Source organism: Malus domestica, chromosome 09 (assembly GCF_042453785.1).
Source record: "Malus domestica chromosome 09, GDT2T_hap1".
In the NCBI taxonomy this organism is placed as follows: domain Eukaryota; kingdom Viridiplantae; phylum Streptophyta; class Magnoliopsida; order Rosales; family Rosaceae; genus Malus; species Malus domestica.
In genome coordinates, this window is record NC_091669.1 from 32,071,014 (window position 1) to 32,088,500 (window position 17,487).

At 39.3% G+C, this 17,487-nt stretch overlaps 1 protein-coding gene across 1 annotated transcript; it reads right to left on the minus strand.

The window, feature by feature from the left end:
- Positions 1–1,642: 1,642 nt before the first annotated feature.
- Positions 1,643–16,842, minus strand: LOC103429398 (uncharacterized). Its single transcript, XM_029108576.2, has 13 exons — positions 16,470–16,842; positions 16,271–16,353; positions 15,982–16,039; positions 15,806–15,865; positions 15,218–15,347; positions 5,350–5,573; positions 5,132–5,224; positions 4,971–5,042; positions 4,473–4,505; positions 3,490–3,618; positions 3,182–3,238; positions 2,121–2,216; positions 1,643–2,034 (listed from the first exon to the last, which is right to left on the minus strand). The coding sequence occupies exons 1-13, from the start codon at positions 16,563–16,565 to the stop codon at positions 1,975–1,977; spliced, it is 1,191 nt and encodes a 396-aa protein (XP_028964409.2). The 5' UTR covers positions 16,566–16,842; the 3' UTR covers positions 1,643–1,974.
- Positions 16,843–17,487: the final 645 nt, after the last annotated feature.

The window sequence follows — 17,487 nt, forward strand, 5'->3', positions numbered from 1 at the left end:
TTTTTCTCGACGTCGTTTCCTTATTCTCGACAGTGGAGGTAAACCTCATTCCGCAGGCTCAAGGTTTTTCACAATGACAGACATGTCAATGAAACCAGTAATCTTGAGTTGAAAAATACATAGACAGACAAACAAACAAGAAAGCCCACTGAAAGACCAATCTTCCATTATGTGGGGCATTTTATCGAGCACGTAGATTGTATATCATAACTCTAACAACATAAACACAAACATACATATGATTGATTAATTAATTGTAAAATTTTGAAAAATTGAAGCGCTCGTAGGAAACCAACCTTGAAAATTTGAAGAAAACCCAAAGGTGCAAATTGGAGTTGCTAAAGGGGTTATAGAAGATGCAGAATCTGACAGGTTTTGCAAGGTGAAAGAGGAGGAGGAGAGAGAGAGAGAAATGGGGATTAGGGTTTTTGCAAATACAAGAAAGGAGGGAAAGGCGAGAACATAGCCTCCGAGCCATCGTATCATATCATATCACCCACTTTTTTTTTTTTTCCATTTGCCCAGCCCACTTTAGGGTTTAGGGTTTAGGATTTTTTTTTGTCCCAGCCCACTTTTTTTTTTTTTTTTTTAATTTCTAATATTTTCCTACACTATTCCTCACATATTTTTCATCATTCCATAATATTTTACCTCATTTTATTTCAATTCTTCACATTCCATACTATAACTCTTTGGCTCTCGGTTGGAGATGATTTTTTGTCACAGGGCTATGTTTGGCCTATGACCCTCTAGCCCCTCGGTTGGAGATGGTAAGAAATATAGCATTGCATTGTTCATTAAAATATTAATTTCTTGGAGAGCCAGATGGCTAAAACGAGCCCTCTGGCCCTCCTTTGATTGGAGATGGCCTTAGTATAACTTAGGTAAAATGATATTTAACCGAGGAATAAATTTAAATGATATTTACACTACGAGAATAAATTTGGATTATGTCGTTATCTATACATTTAGTACTATGGTCTAGTAGGATTCATCTTCACTTGTAAGTAAAAGGCATTAAGTTCAATTCTTGTCAAAGGCAAATTTAAACCATATTATTAGTCATCATTTATGAGCATAAATTTACATGTGGTCCAATATCTTAATAGATAGCGTGTTGAGTGTCAACCCATTGCATGTAGTCCAACTTTTTGTACCCATTTGAAACTCACTCTCCCTCAAATTATGGTTGTAGTTTCAAAACCAACCCTTCTCAGTCCATAGTAATAATAATAAAAAAAAAAAAACCTCGTCATCTATGTGTCAATACTCAAATTGCTCATTTCAAATTTCAAAAAATGACTAGTTTTTATAGCATGTTGTCAATACCTAATCAATGTCACTAATCTTTGGTATAAATTGTCCATTTTCAATTTTTCTCAATCATCAATTAAAATTCATTTTAACCAATTTTTCCTTTTTTGTTTGTAGAACCCAAATTCTCCGTATAATTGTTGTATTTTTAGTAAAAAAAAGTGTGCAAAAATCACTTTCAGTTCAACTTATGAAGCACAAATTCCAATTGATGGATCAAACGTTTTTACTCTTTCAGCAACAGATTCAAAGTTTTTTCTCTCCTCCGTTAGGAAGAAAACCGAATCTTTAATGCATCAAGTAAAATTACCTCATGTAGTCTCAAAAATGAAATAAAATTTTGGTTGAATGGTTAAACCATATTAAGGGCACCAGTCCCATCCGTCTTAACATTTAGCACAACATCAACATATATATAACATCAATCCTTATCACTTTACATGGAAATTTCAACTGTATATACAAGGTTTACACAGACAAAACCAGGCCATCGTTGAAGGATATCATACTGATCCCTCCCTGTTACGCCGGAAACTATTAATGCGACAGCATCTGCAACCGAAGTCATAAACTGCTGGCTTCACTACAACTTGGGTTGTCAAACTTCAGAATCACGAGATTAAACTATTGATGAACGTCGGGGGCAGAGGGAATTAAGTCTTAAATTACTGGCGCTTCACTAGAACTTAGGTCATCCAGCATTTCAACCACAGGAGCATACTGCAAATGTTTAACGTTTGGGGATATGAGAAAGAATGTGTGGGAATAGTGATGACAGTTCAATTTGAAAACAAATAATCACTGACCTCATCATCTTCTTCAAAGTGCATCCCATCAACTGCACTGTCATTCTGGAATTCCCATCCAAGATTGTTTTCAAGCAACTCCTTGAGCTTCCTTGTCTTTAAGAATAAGAAATACGGAACTTAGGATTCTTCTCGGACACAGTTATTCAAAAGGAGACAACTTGCGATAATTCAAATTTCAAGCGCTCTTCGTTAATGAATCTATACATATACATCCTGCGTTACTTTAATTTTCTACCGTAGAACACAACTGTATTCTCTGACCAAGTTTACTTTAAAAACACAAAAACAGATGACTTCACTAGAAATGCTTCTTATGCAGAGCAATGGTCTTGGCATAGCAACAAAATGGTAGAGCAGAAAATCAACTCAGGACTCAATTTATATGAAAAAACCCATCAAATGGCGGTAATAACATGAATAAACTTTGATGTAGCAACACAGCACATAAAGAGGGTTGCAATAATCTTCTTGGGCAAACGTGCAGGATTTAGATGTTTACATCTTTCTCATTGGCCTCTCGGTATTACACCACTCACACATATTTTACTGTTTCTATCCTGTATTTCCATAATTATACAAACAAATGCTGTCTTGGAAGGTGAGTGCCATGGGTTACGAAGTCAATTCAACAGATAGGTTCTAAATTGCTAACGGATGAAGGGAAGGCTAGGTCAGTGAAAAGTCTTATTACGAGAAGATCTGGGTTATATGCAATTATAATTTTAAACACAAAAGGTAAAAAATCCAATCTGTTCCAGATTCCACCATTTTCCATCCGAGTTAGTGTTAAACTGATGCATAAAGAGAACCATACCTTATCATATTATACACTCCTTTAAAGTAACAAAATAAAGGATTCTGTTTATTTGTGTTTGCACATGCATATCATGATAAATACAATGGAAAGTGTGAAATAAATTATCAGTATTTGAATCATCTATAAGGTAAAAACAAGAACTGTACAGAATTTCAAGAAAGAGCATATGATTCTTTTGATACCTTCTTTTGCTTGATAGAATATAAAAGCTTAAATTAAAAACTAGGCTTAAATTGCATACCCATGACAGAAGATCTCCGTCAACAACTGAGGCATCTTGCACCAACAAAAAAAATTCCTGGAATCACATTTATAAGTTCAGTCAATAAACTCAAGGTTCTACACATTTGACGGAAATGATGCTTTTCGTTCATTGAATTGCTTTTTCATTAGAATAACAAACTGAATGCAAAAAAAGTTACAAGAAAACCATGAACGAACTTGATCAATGGAAAACCATGAACGAACTTGATCAATGGAAAACCATGAACGAACTTGATCAATGGAATGCAGAATCAAGCACTCAATTATTGGTATATAACCTTGTACCTTGAAAAGACGGTGCAAAAAGCTATCAGCAGAAAACCATGAATCATCTAACAATGATGACGCAACGCTTGTGTCTGCGCAACCTTTCTGAAGTCCATGTTTCAATTGATAGTAGATGACCTTAATAAACTGCGAGATTCCATCACATGTCATTTATCAGAGTAAATGAATGGACAAAAAAAAAAGGAAAGCATTGTTCACTGTTAGTTTACAACTTTACAGGAAAAGAAAATTAGTTTAGATCAAGAATAGCTAAATGTGTTACTTCTCTGGGAAGAAAAGTCAATAACCTAGAATTTATTGCATTTCCTTCTCTTTTTTAGGAGAAACAGAATCATTTTGTTACAACGAAAATAAAGATAAAACCCCAGTGGACACACCAGCTACTCAAAAATATGTGAAACCTCTAAACTATCAGCTGCTCAAAACATCATAAAATGTCCCAGGATAACACGAAAAGAACAATACAACATATCTCCATCCCCTTTCAGAAACCTCCTATATATCATTATTGAAAATTTGGGAAAGTTTTAACACCCTTCAATCCCGGTTCTTCCATTCTCCAAAACCTTTAACTTCCAAAATAATAGCCGCCAAGTACTACTCCACACAATCAATTTCCTTTTCCCAATTTATCACACAAACCAACCCTTCTTTTTTCTTCTTCCGCACTTCCTGAACAACCTCATTTGCCATACCTACTGCACCAAAAAAAATCACTCTGATGCTAGATCATCTACAAGGCTCTCAAAGGCTAAGTGGGACAGTTAGCCAACTTGGCTTGGGTCTTAGCCGGCTGGAGGTTTTAGTTGTTTCCTTATACTTTATTGGTCTTGTTTAGATTTAATGTTTTACTTTTAGTTGGTAGATCATGGTTATGCTCCTAGGCTTTCAAACTGATTATTTTATCCCAAATCACCATGACGATTTCTTAGTTATCTGGCAAAAAGTTCTAGTTATAAATAGCAAAGTATGGACATTACCTTTGCAAATAGCTGACTTCTTGTACGGAAAGGCTGCAATAATGATAGAATTGTCAGAAACTTATTTCAGCTTTCCTGTTTTTCAGTATCAATTTCCTATGATGCAAGCGTCACTACAAAACTCTATATTTTAGTATAAAAAAACTTAACATAGTAATATGGGAACAGGAAAGACTTTATATTCATTTATTTGTTAATGATTATTGTATTAATGATTCCCCATTTAGCTGATTATGCAAGTATCTTAAAGAAAAAGACAGTTCAGATAATTGAACTACAATGCAGATTGCAGAGAGGCCCCACTAAGTAGAACAGTATCATTCGGAGGATCCCTATCCTGGAGGGGATTAAATATATGTATGCATGTAACATGGACATGTATATATAAATTAAAAAAACTCATGCAGAATGCAGAAAGAAAAATTACAATTATACAAATTTGGCAGTGTGAATAAATCCCAACAATAAGTAAAGTGAAACACAGCGACCAATACTTACAGCTTCAGTGCATCCAAATAAAAGACTGACCAAGGACTTCCATTGTAGAAATGCTTCAAGTGATTGGCCCATCTGCATAAGCTCGAAATGTCATAAAGATCTGAGTATCTGACAGTAGTAATTAACATAAAATTATGACCAAGTCTGCATTCTCCACGTACCAAAAATGCAATAAAGGCAAATTGCAGCTCCGCAAGAAGCAGGTCCTCAGAACCACCATAATCTTCTAGCAGTACACTTTCTAACAATTGTGTCTAGACATCCAGTAAAAAGAAGAAAAAAAAATATCGGTGAAAGCATACAGATAAATCAGCTATCTGTAAACATTTAAATAAAAAAACCAACAAAATAACTTAAAAGAGGAGACGGGGGTTCTTACCTTGTCAAGATTCAAAGAAGTAAGTTGTTGGCACTGGATTCCTTTTTGTTTGATAACACGGGGAATTGATGTGTAGTAACATCCTCTCGTCTGAGACTTGTCACTAGGTGTTGAGAACTTGCTAGCATTCAACTGCTCATCCAGAGCTTTCTCCGTCATTGTGTTAGGAGTGTTTATACGCATTGCAGATTCAGATGCAATACTAATTTCTCCTCCAATGGGCTCTGTACAGTAAATCGGCCGTTTAAAATTCAAAGGTTATAGGACAAGAACAGTGAGTTTATTAGAAAGCCTTCTAATCAAATTCAGGCACCCTATTTAACAGCTCTATGTCATGAAATTTCATTTGAGTAAAACAATCCCCTATATAGCAGCAAGCTTTAGAAGATACGATCAACTGTTTTAAGGTTAGGTTGTTCAATTGGCTTAGTTGAATCAAGGCAAATCTTTTGAGTAGACTTATGACTTGATGTCCTCCATAAAAACATGTACTCTATTCTGAAGACTTTCCAACACTTCTAAATGAACAAACAAATGCATGAATCTAGAACCACTCGTAACCAGCATCCCCAAAAATTTCCTCCCAAACTTACCCATTAGTCATTACTTGCCCTGCAATATTCTTGGCATCTTTTTGCATATTAGAGACAAATTGGGAAACACATAAACGTTACCTCTTCTTCTTTGAATAAAATAAATAATATTATATATCATATATAATATCAACTCTATGATGAGCAATACTGAAGCAAAGTTCTTGCTTTCCAAATCATGGGGGAAGGATTGTAAATGGAATGAAATAGCTCATTAATCAGTCTGCTAAAGTAAAAATTTCACCTAAGTGAAAGGACCTGAAAACTAAATCCCAGAACTGTCCATTCAATCTAAAAGATTGTAATGAGATACTTCCATCAACAACAACAACAACAACAACAACAACAACAAAGCCTTTTCCCACTAAGTGGGGTCGGCTATATGAATCCTAGAACGCCATTGCGCTCGGTTTTGTGTCATGTCTTCCGTTAGATCTAAGTACTCTTAAGTCTTTTCTTAGGGTCTCTTCCAAAGTTTTCCTAGGTCTTCCTCTACCCCTTCGGCCCCGAACCTCTGTTCCGTAGTCACATCTTCGAATCGGAGCGTCAGTAGGCCTTCTTTGCACATGTCCAAACCACCGTAACCGATTTTCTCTCATCTTTCCTTCAACTTCGGCTACTCCTACTTTACCTCGGATATCCTCATTCACAATCTTCTCCTTTCTCGTGTGCCCACACATCCCACGAAGCATCCCACGAAGCATCCTTATCTCCGCTACACCCATTTTGTGTACGTGTTGATGCTTCACCGCCCAACATTCTGTGCCATATAACATCGCTGGCCTTATTGCCGTCCTATAAAATTTTCCCTTGAGCTTCAGTGACCTACGACGATCACACAACACGCCGGATGCACTCTTATACTTCATCCATCCAGCTTGTATTCTATGGTTGAGATCTCCATCTAATTCTCCGTTCTCTTGCAAGATAGATCCTTGGTAGCGAAAACGGTCACTTTTTGTGATCGTCTCTAGATTGCTCCGGTCATTAGTGTGGATAAGTATATACATGGATAGAGATAGGAAAGCAAACACCAGATGTACGTGGTTCACCCATATTGGCTACGTCCACGAAATAGAGGAGTTCTCATTAATTGTGAAGGGTTTACACAAGTACATAGGTTCAATCTCTCTTTTAGTGAGTACAAGTGAATGATTTAGTACAAATGACATTAGGAAATATTGTGGGAGAATGATCTCGTAATCACGAAACTTCTAAGTTCCGGAGTGTGGTATCGTCTTGACTTGCCTTATCTGTCTCGTAGGTAGATGTGGCATCTTCTCTGGAAGTACTCTTCCTCCATCCAGGGGTGGTATCTTTAACTGGTGGAGATGCACAAGGTAATGTATCAATTTCACTTGAAGCTTACTTGTAGTTTCGGGCTTGGTCAAGCGCGATACAAACCATGTAGTAGGAGTCTTCCAAGTCGCCGAGCTAGGGGATCTGCTGAAAGAGGTGACAGACAAGGTAAGCAATCAGAGCTCCAAGCAATCAGTCCCAGATCAGAACTTTGATTTCGAGTTCCGGCTGATTGTTCACATTCTCCCTATCTTGCAGGCAGCATGAAGGATAAAGAGAAGAAAAATGAGAAGAGATGATATGGGATACTTTTGCTTTTGAAGAAGTAACTTTCCACAGGCTTATTCTTGAACTGGGCTGGAGGGTTTTCTGGTTTCCTCCAGAGTATAAGGCCGACTGAAGAATTTGAGGGTCAAAACAAGTCCATCAAATCTATAGTACGTTCGACCCTGCTGATATGGGATACTTTTGCTTTTGACAGAGTAGTGGATGTATCGGCACGTGTGTTGTTACGCTTGTCTCCACATGCTTCCTTGTATCCTTCTCACTTGCCCTATATGTTCCTCAGGCAGATGCGGTATCTTCCCTGGAAGCATAAGATGTTGAAGATGAGTACTCGAGAGCAATGCCAGGTAAGTAATCAAGTAAGGGGTTCCAGGCAGTCAGTTCCTGACTGGAAGCTTGATTCCAAGTGCTGACTGATTGCTCTTTCTCCTTGTCTTGTAGGTAAGAACAAGGCCAAAGGAAAAGACAGGGAAAAAACATGATATGGGATACTCTTGCTTTTAACCCTGATGATATGAGATATTCTTGCTCTAGTATAGCTTGTTTGCAGAGGTATTATCGGGGGGAAAGAAAGCTGAATATTTCGAAAGGCTTCTTTGGGAGTGCCCTCTCAGATATGAGGAAGGGTTGAACATTTTTGCAGGTCTGCCTGTCTGTTGGGGATGGAGGTCAACATATATAGGAGTCTCCCTAACAAGAAGTAGTAATGCTATTCCTTTACCCTGCTTGGTCATAACACGATAGTGGGAGCTGCCAGCTTCACATGTTTTAACTTTGTCAGAGCACTTTGAAAAAGTGGTCTATGGTATCTGGAAAGCTAATGTTGCGTGTAAAGATTACAGACAAGCTTTATCCAAGGAGATCCGGCTCTTGAAGTTGGGAAAGTGGTGCCTCTTCGGTTTTCGAACAAGCAATCCAGTCGGAGATCTGGCTCTCGAGATTCGGAGAACGATGCCTTTTCGATTTTTGAGAAAGCCATCCTGCTAGGGGTCTGGCTCTCGAGATTCGGAGAGCGGTGTCTCTTCGATTTTTGAGAAAGTAATCATGTTGGGAGTCTGGCTCTCGAGATTCGGAGGGCGGTGCCTCTTCGATTTTGGAGCAAGCAATCTTGTTGGGAGTGTTTTCTCGAATGTGAGAAAAGGTTGGGCATGTTTGCTAGTCTATCTTGCCACGAAGCACAGAGGTTGACACACAGGGACTTTCCAATTTTCCAGCAGTGGTACTGTTCCTTTACCCTTGTAGGTAATAATATGGTAGCTAGACCTTCAAAATTTATGTGTCAACTTTGTTAGTGCTGTTTCTTTGCTATTCTTTTACCCTTCTTGGTCAGAGCGGTGTAGTGGGAGCTGCAAGCTTCACGTGTCTCAACTTTGTCAGAGAACTTTGGCAAAGTTATCTGTGGTACCCTTGAGCTAATGTTGCGTGTGGGAAGTGGGTGATTGAACAGTAAGATTCATGTGCTTTCTACTTCACCAAAAATCTTCGACATAATGCCCATAATTTCCGCAAAGCTGACAGGTGCTGACAAGGCTGGAAAAGTAGGTGCCTCTTCGATTTCTGAGATCGGCCCTCGTGGTCTCTGAGCAGCCTAGCTTTTGAGAAAGCAAGCGCCTCTTCGATTTCTGAGATCGGCCTTCGTGGTCTTTGAGCAGCCCAACTTTTGAGAAAGCAAACGTCTCGTGGTCTCTGAGCAGCCCAGCTTTTGAGAAAGCAAACGCCTCTTCGATTTCTGAAGCTTCATCGAGTGCAGATTTTTATAGACTGGCATTAAGTTCCAAAGCACACTTGAATCTCCACCAGTAGAAGCTCCATTCTTGCACTTCTAAGATCTTGATTTGTCCGACCTCTTCTCTCTTCAACACCTTTGAAAATGTCTGGCCCCTCCGACCGTCGTTTTGACTTGAACCTTGTTGAAGAGGCAGCCACGCCTTCTCCAGACAACATATGGCGCCCATCCTTCGTCTCCCCTACTGGTCCTCTTACTGTTGGGGATTCCGTGATGAAGAATGATATGACCGCTGCGGTAGTGGCCAGGAACCTTCTCACTCCCAAAGATAACAGACTACTTTCCAAACGGTCTGATGAGTTGGCTGTTAAGGATTCTCTGGCTCTCAGTGTTCAGTGTGCAGGTTCTGTGTCAAACATGGCCCAACGCCTATTTGCTCGAACCCGCCAAGTTGAATCATTGGCGGCTGAAGTGATGAATCTCAAACAGGAGATTAGAGGGCTCAAGCATGAGAATAAACAGTTGCACCGGCTCGCACATGACTATGCTACAAACATGAAGAGGAAGCTTGACCAGATGAAGGAATCTGATGGTCAGATTTTACTTGATCATCAGAGATTTGTGGGTTTGTTCCAAAGGCATTTATTGCCTTCGTCTTCTGGGGCTGTACCGCGTAATGAAGCTCCAAATGATCAACCTCTGCTGCCTCCTCCTTCTAGGGTTCTGTCCAGTACTGAGGCTCCAAATGATCCCCCTCCAGTGCCTGCTCTTTCTGGGGCTCTACCGACTGCTGAGACTTCTCCTAAGCAACCTTTGTGAAGGCTCCCTCTTGTTTGTTTATTTTGACTCATGTATATGTACATATTTGTGACTTATCGGGGATATCAATAAATAGCTTTCCTTCATTTCAACGTATTGTGTTGAATACCCCAAAGCCTTCTTCGCTAAGTTCTCTGAATTTTCTTTTGTTGAAGCTTGTATGTTGAAGCTTTGTGAGTGGAGCATGTAGGTTGAGGTAGTATTCCCTTAATTTCCCGAGTGAGGAAAACTTCTCGGTTGGAGACTTGGAAAATCTAAGTCACTGAGTGGGATCGGCTATATGAATCTTTGAACGCCATTGTGCTCGGTCCTGTGTCATGTCCTCCGTTAGATCCAAGTACTCTAAGTCTTTTCTTAGAGTCTCTTCCAAAGTTTTCCTAGGTCTTCCTCTACCCCTTCGGCCCTGAACCTCTGTCCCATAGTCGCATCTTCTAATCGGAGCGTCAGTAGGCCTTCTTTGCACATGTCCAAACCACTGTAACCGATTTTCTCTCATCTTTCCTTCAATTTCGGCTACTCCTACTTTACCCCGGATATCCTCATTCCTAATCTTATCCTTTCTTGTGTGCCCACACATCCAACGAAGCATCCTCATCTCCGCTACACCCATTTTGTGTACGTGTTGATGCTTCACCGCCCAACATTCTGTGCCATACAGCATCGCCGGCCTTATTGCCGTCCTATAAAATTTTCCCTTGAGCTTCAGTGGCATACGACGGTCACACAACACGCCGGATGCACTCTTCCACTTCATCCATCCAGCTTGTATTCTATGGTTGAGATCTCCATCTAATTCTCCGTTCTTTTGCAAGATAGATCCTAGGTAACGAAAACGATCGCTCTTTGGTATTTCTTGATCTCCGATCCTCACCCCTAACTCGTTTTGGCCTCCATTTGCACTGAACTTGCACTCCATATATTCTGTCTTTGATCGGCTTAGGCGAAGACCTTTAGATTCCAACACTTCTCTCCAAAGGTTAAGCTTTGCATTTACCCCTTCCTGAGTTTCATCTATCAACACTATATCGTCTGCAAAAAGCATACACCAAGGAATATCATCTTGAATATGTCCTGTTAACTCATCCATTACCAACGCAAAAAGGTAAGGACTTAAGGATGAGCCTTGATGTAATCCTACAGTTATGGGAAAGCTTTCGGTTTGTCCTTCATGAGTTCTTACGGCAGTCTTTGCTCCTTCATACATATCCTTTATAGCTTGGATATATGCTACTCGTACTCCTTTCTTCTCTAAAATCCTCCAAAGAATGTCTCTTGGGACCCTATCATACGCTTTTTCCAAATCTATAAAGACCATGTGTAAATCCTTTTTCCCATCTCTATATCTTTTGCACGTCGCCCTTATTCTTGTAGATAGGCACCAAAGTGCTCGTTCGCCACTCATTTGGCATCTTCTTCGTTTTCAAAATCCTATTGAAAAGGTCAGTGAGCCATGTTATACCTGTCTCTCCCAAAACTTTCCACATTTCGATTGGCATATCGTCTGGGCCTACTGCTTTTCTATGCTTCATCTTCTTCAAAGCTACAACCACTTCTTCCTTCCGGATTCGACGATAAAAAGAGTAGTTTCTACACTCTTCTGAGTTACTCAACTCCCCTAAAGAAGCACTCCTTTCATGTCCTTCATTGAAAAGATTATGAAAATAACCTCTCCATCTATCTTTAACCGCGTTCTCTGTAGCAAGAACCTTTCCATCCTCATCCTTGATGCACTTCACTTGGTTTAGGTCCCTTGTCTTCTTTTCCCTTGCTCTAGCTAGTTTATAGATATCCAACTCTCCTTCTTTGGTATCTAGTCGCTTATACATATCGTCATAAGCCGCTAACTTAGCTTCTCTCACAGCTTTCTTCGCCTCTTGCTTCGCTTTTCTATACCTTTCACCATTTTCATCGGTCCTATCCTTGTATAAGGCTTTACAACATTCCTTCTTAGCCTTCACCTTTGTTTGTACCTCCTCATTCCACCACCAAGATTCCTTTTGGTGTGGGGCAAAGCCCTTGGACTCTCCTAACACCTCTTTTGCTACTTTTCGGATACAACTAGCCATGAAATCCCACATTTGGCTAGCTTCCCCCTCTCTATCTCACACACACTGGGTGATTACTTTCTCTTTGAAAATGACTTGTTTTTCTTCTTTTAGATTCCACCATCTAGTCCTTGGGCACTTCCAAGTCTTGTTCTTTTTTCTCTCTTTTGATATGTACATCCATCACCAACAAGCGATGTTGATTAGCCACGCTCTCTCCTGGTATAACTTTGCAATCCTTACAAGTTATACGATCCCCTTTCCTCATTAGAAGAAAATCTATTTGTGTTTTTGACGACCCACTCTTGTAGGTGATCACATGTTTTTCTTTCTTCTTAAAGAAGGTGTTGGCTAAGAAGAGATCATATGCCATTGCAAAATCCAAGATAGCTTCCCCATCCTCGTTTCTCTCCCCAAAACCATGGCCACCATGAAAACCTCCATAGTTGCCTGTCTCCCTGCCCACGTGTCCATTTAAATCTCCTCCTATAAATAACTTCTCCGTCTGAGCAATTCCTTGCACCAAGTCTCCAAGGTCTTCCCAAAATTTCTCTTTCGAACTCATATCCAACCCTACTTGAGGTGCGTACGCACTAATCACATTGATAAGTTCTTGTCCTATTACAATCTTGATTGCCATGATTCTATCTCCTACCCTCTTGACATCTACAACATCTTGTGTCAAGGTCTTGTCCACGATGATGCCAACACCGTTTCTCGTTCTATTTGTGCCCGAGTACCAAAGTTTAAACCCTGAGTTTTCTAGATCCTTTGCCTTAAGACCAACCCACTTAGTTTCTTGTAGGCACATAATATTTATCCTTCTCCTCACCATAACTTCCACTACTTCCATAGATTTTCCCGTTAAGGTTCCTATATTCCACGTTCCTAAACGCATTCTACTCTCCTGAACTCTACCCTTCTGTCCTAGCTTCTTCACCCTCCCCCGTCCAATGGAATCAAAGTACTTCTTTTGTGTGTCCCGTGTAAAGTTGATAGGTGCATATGCGCCCAAACAACTTTGAGTGGAGTCGTTCGAAAAGAAGTTTCTATGGCCCCCTTGCTCATTTAACACTGCATCCGGGTGCCTATGGAGATACAGCGACCCTTGCTCACTTATCACTGTGCTTGGGCCACACAGCGCGCCACTTACGGGTGACGCCCTAGCTTTAGCGCGATTTCGTTCTGAATTCATTTTCATAAGGATTCGACGTAACTGTGGAGTGCCGGCTGTCGACTACCTGACGCCCTCCCCCTCCTCCTTTACCCGGGCTTGGGACCGGCCATGTAAGATAAACTTACATAGGCGGAGTTAGATACTTCCATCAAAGAGAGTAAATAATAAATTTCCATATCATTTAATTTCTCCAGAATAGAATTCCAATTGGTTGGAAAGCAAGTGACAGCAAACATATTGACCAGGGATGTATAGATAAAAAGACTACCCTCTCCAGTAATTCTCCCCGAAAACTCAATTTTCCCCATTACCCACCACAAATGAAGTTTGAGAAAGAAGGAAACAATGCCCAACGAAATGTCTTTTCAAGTTCAAGGATTTGAGCCTACATTAAAATTCAATTTGAGCCTACATTAAAATTCAGAATCTTATTTTTTTTTCATGTCAAAGAGAATCTTATTATTTGATGTGACCCACATTTTCTTCTTTTAAAAATATGTCAAGGGACTCCTTTTCCATAGCAAATCTTTACAACCACTTTCCAAGTAGAGCCATGCTTCTACGATGATTTCATTCAATGGTATGTTTTATAGAACTTATGTTGAAAGTGAGTCACCACTTCAAACGAAGAACAAACAAAGCTTCTTTTGACTGTTCAAGAAATCAAGATCATTTTGTGCTTCTCTCCTCCAGTCACTACGCTCTAGCAATTTTAACCAAAAAAGGCCGTTAAAGACCTCCCTGCCGAAGAAGCAAGCTAAAATATTACAGACTCCAAATAGTTTCTAGCATGCACTCTCAAGTGGGAAGAAAGTTCATAGCTAAGCATGTGAAAGGAGCCTAACAGCCTTCTATTTGTTTATTCCTGATTGAATTCCCTCCATGTCCTTGTCTATCGGGTGGTTCTTTTGGCAGATTTTCTCTCCCTTCTTCTTTTATGAACATGAGGGCTAGTCAATTATTAGGACATCTTGGTAAGTAGAGGAAGTGTGAAATAATCTGCACTATACTGAGCTAGACCTCAATACATCCTACCTAAAGTGAATTAGGCCTGGTCATGTCAGTGCAAAACCTTGGAGGAAAGGAAGAGCTACTTCATCTGATAGTCTTTAACAACTAAAAAAAAGTGCCAAAAATTATGAAATTGTGTCCAAGTGTCACTGTAAATATAAACAGAAAACATCTCACATGCAACGTTCTTTTAGATTTCCTTGCAGTCTTATTGGTAGAAGTATTTCTACAAGAAATTCTTTTATATACCTTTAGAAAGTTTTGCAATAATAATCTCCATTTCTATACAGAAACTTGAACGAAAAGCTACATAGGAAAATTGTTACGAAAGAGCTATCCATGCACTGTACAGAACTTCATTACTTTCATGGTACCTTTTTCAATTCTGGTCATTACCTATTTCATCATGTCTACAAGCTCGTAGCTAATACCACTATACTTAAATATCATATGAACTCTCTGCAAGCGAGCAGATGCACCACCCTTTAAGTTTACTGGACAGGAAGTCATAACAAATACTTCGTGTAAAATTAAGACTCTCACCTTATGCCCATGTTAAGAATTTTCCTAAAACAGATTAAAAAAAATCATTTTTTAATATTTTCATATTGCTCACATGCCACAGGGGCCTATTGTACCTTATGACAAGATAAATACTCAGACAAAGAGTGTAATTTCTATCCAAAAAAAAAAAGAAAAAAAAGAGGACAAGCATTGCAGATCTGAAGATAACGAAAGTTCAATTTGAAAAACTCAGAAGGAGAGAGGGAGAGAAACGCAGTAACAACAGCAACAGTTAAAGCATTAAATGTATTCGCTTCACAAAACTCTAGCAACAAAACTGAAGAAACCCCTGGTGGAAAACCTACAATAATGGTGAATGTAAGCTACTGAAGTTGTGAATAATGCTTACCAATCCGTTGAATGATGCTCTTTGTAATGTAGCTAGATAATTGTTTCCAATCTCCATACTGGCTTAGATTATAAGGACCAAGATGTCTGTCAAACTCCAAACTTCTAACTGCTTGGCAGTATCTCTCTTCCTGATGGAACAAAAAATATAGCAATGTGAAATAAAAATCTTATACTGAAATAAAGAAAACCGCTACTGTCTTTCCAGCAAAGAATTTTGTTTGAAACAAAATAATGAAATTCCCCTCACTCCTTTTAAAATTTAATAGTTTCACTAATACAATAAAATTGGACCAAAAGAATGACAAAGAAATTAAATAAACAAAAAGATTTTCAAAAAGGAGATATTGGCCATAGTTTCTTGCTTCTTAGTACTTCGGCAGGTTATAGTTTATGCATCAACTTTGTTGTTATTTGCCTCAACCTTCTCTACTGAGTTTAGACTTTATATACTTTATGCAGCTTCTTGGAAATTGAGGTTGAATAATATCATCTATAGTGTCAGCCATCCATTTGGAATCACTTTGATTCTGTACTATGGCAGATATAAATATAGTAAGACAATATTGCAACCAACATTAATACAAACCTCTTCTTCTGGTACTTTGACTAATCGTTCGTCTTGTTGATTCCACTTACGAACAATTACCTGTTACACGAGAAAAGTGAGTCTTGCTCACAATTGTTTGGGGTAAAACAGCTCTGAAATGTTACTACCCAATTGGATTTAAGCTGACAATAAGGAGACGGCATTGCTTAACTAACCTCCGATGGCCCGGCATCAATAAAAAACCCGATAATTGGCGAAAACTCCTTGCCATCTCTGCGTGGCCAAAAACCATACACATGAAACCAGATTTTTCAAATAAAAATACAGCATAAACATGCCACAGATAGATACGCAAAAAATGTCGATTTCCATCCAATCAACTACCATTGGGAATTTTACAGAAACATAAAACAGAATCACCCCCAAAATACTTCAAAATTTAGAATTCAAAATTACGTTCTCTGACAACATTCAACAAACATATGGTGAGCAAGAAGAGCTAACCTCGTGGATGAGCTATAGTACACAAAATGAGGACCCGGAGGAATCATCTTTATGCCTTTGAATTCCGGGCCCACAGAAAACATCTGCAAAACAGAGAATCGAGTGTTGAGGGTCAAATTTTCTCGCATTTTCTCGGCAACCAAACCCAGCACGAGCAAAACAGAGAATCGAGGTAAAGTACTTGGTAGTAGTATTTTACCTGAGTGTCAATGCCGATGAGGGTGTGCTGAGGCACGTCGAGGAAGAGAAGCGTCACGCCGCGCTTCACAAGCTCCAGCGCCGTTTCGGAATCCATTGACGTTTCAGGAATTTTTTGATGGACTTCAAAGTTGTCGCTCTGAAGTTCTGAACACCTTCCCGCCTAGAAAGCTCTGGTAAACGAAGTGGGTGCCCGAGAGTTGGGAAGCCTCTTCTAATATGGGCCTCGAAGAGGTATGAAGAAGGCCCAAGATCTAAGCCCCTTGGGCATCGGCCTACTCTGATCATACCATGATAGGAAATATCGACGATTTTAGTAACAACTAAACAGTTCTATAATGAGCAAATTCGTTTGATAAAGAGGTATAACAATGGTTTTGCTTGAGTGTTAGGTGCGTGTAGCTCATGACCTGAACATGAGAAATTAAATGATGGTGCAACAAATATGGAAGAAAATTCATGCACAATTTGTCGAGCAGATTCAAGATACATTTTGAACCAATCAATCTCTATTATATAGGTACAAACATCTACATAAAGAGTTGAAATCGTGGCAAGAAGCCCTCACAAAAACCAAAGCAATTTATCAAAGCGACAATAATCTAGCCAATGAGGTAATAACATTTTATTGTTAATAAATTTCATATGTAATTAACATGTTATTATTTGGACCTTTAGGTAATTAAGAGTAATTATTAAATTAAATTATTTCAACAATTTTTCTTCAACAACTACAAGCATAAATGTGATTCAATTTTCATAACAACAGATCATTTACAAAACATGAATATTGAAACATTGTAAAGCATACTCCAACAAAATTATGTTATACGTTGGATATCCTGACACCACACATTGGATGGGACGGAACGGGACGGGACGGAACGGGATGAGGCGTTCCGTCCCGCGTTTGGTGCGCCAAAAATGGGTGGAACGGGCTGTTCCACGGGACAGATTTTGAGTGTTTTTGCGTTCCACCTCCTCCCTGGAACGGGTTTGTTCCACGTTTGTGGAACGCA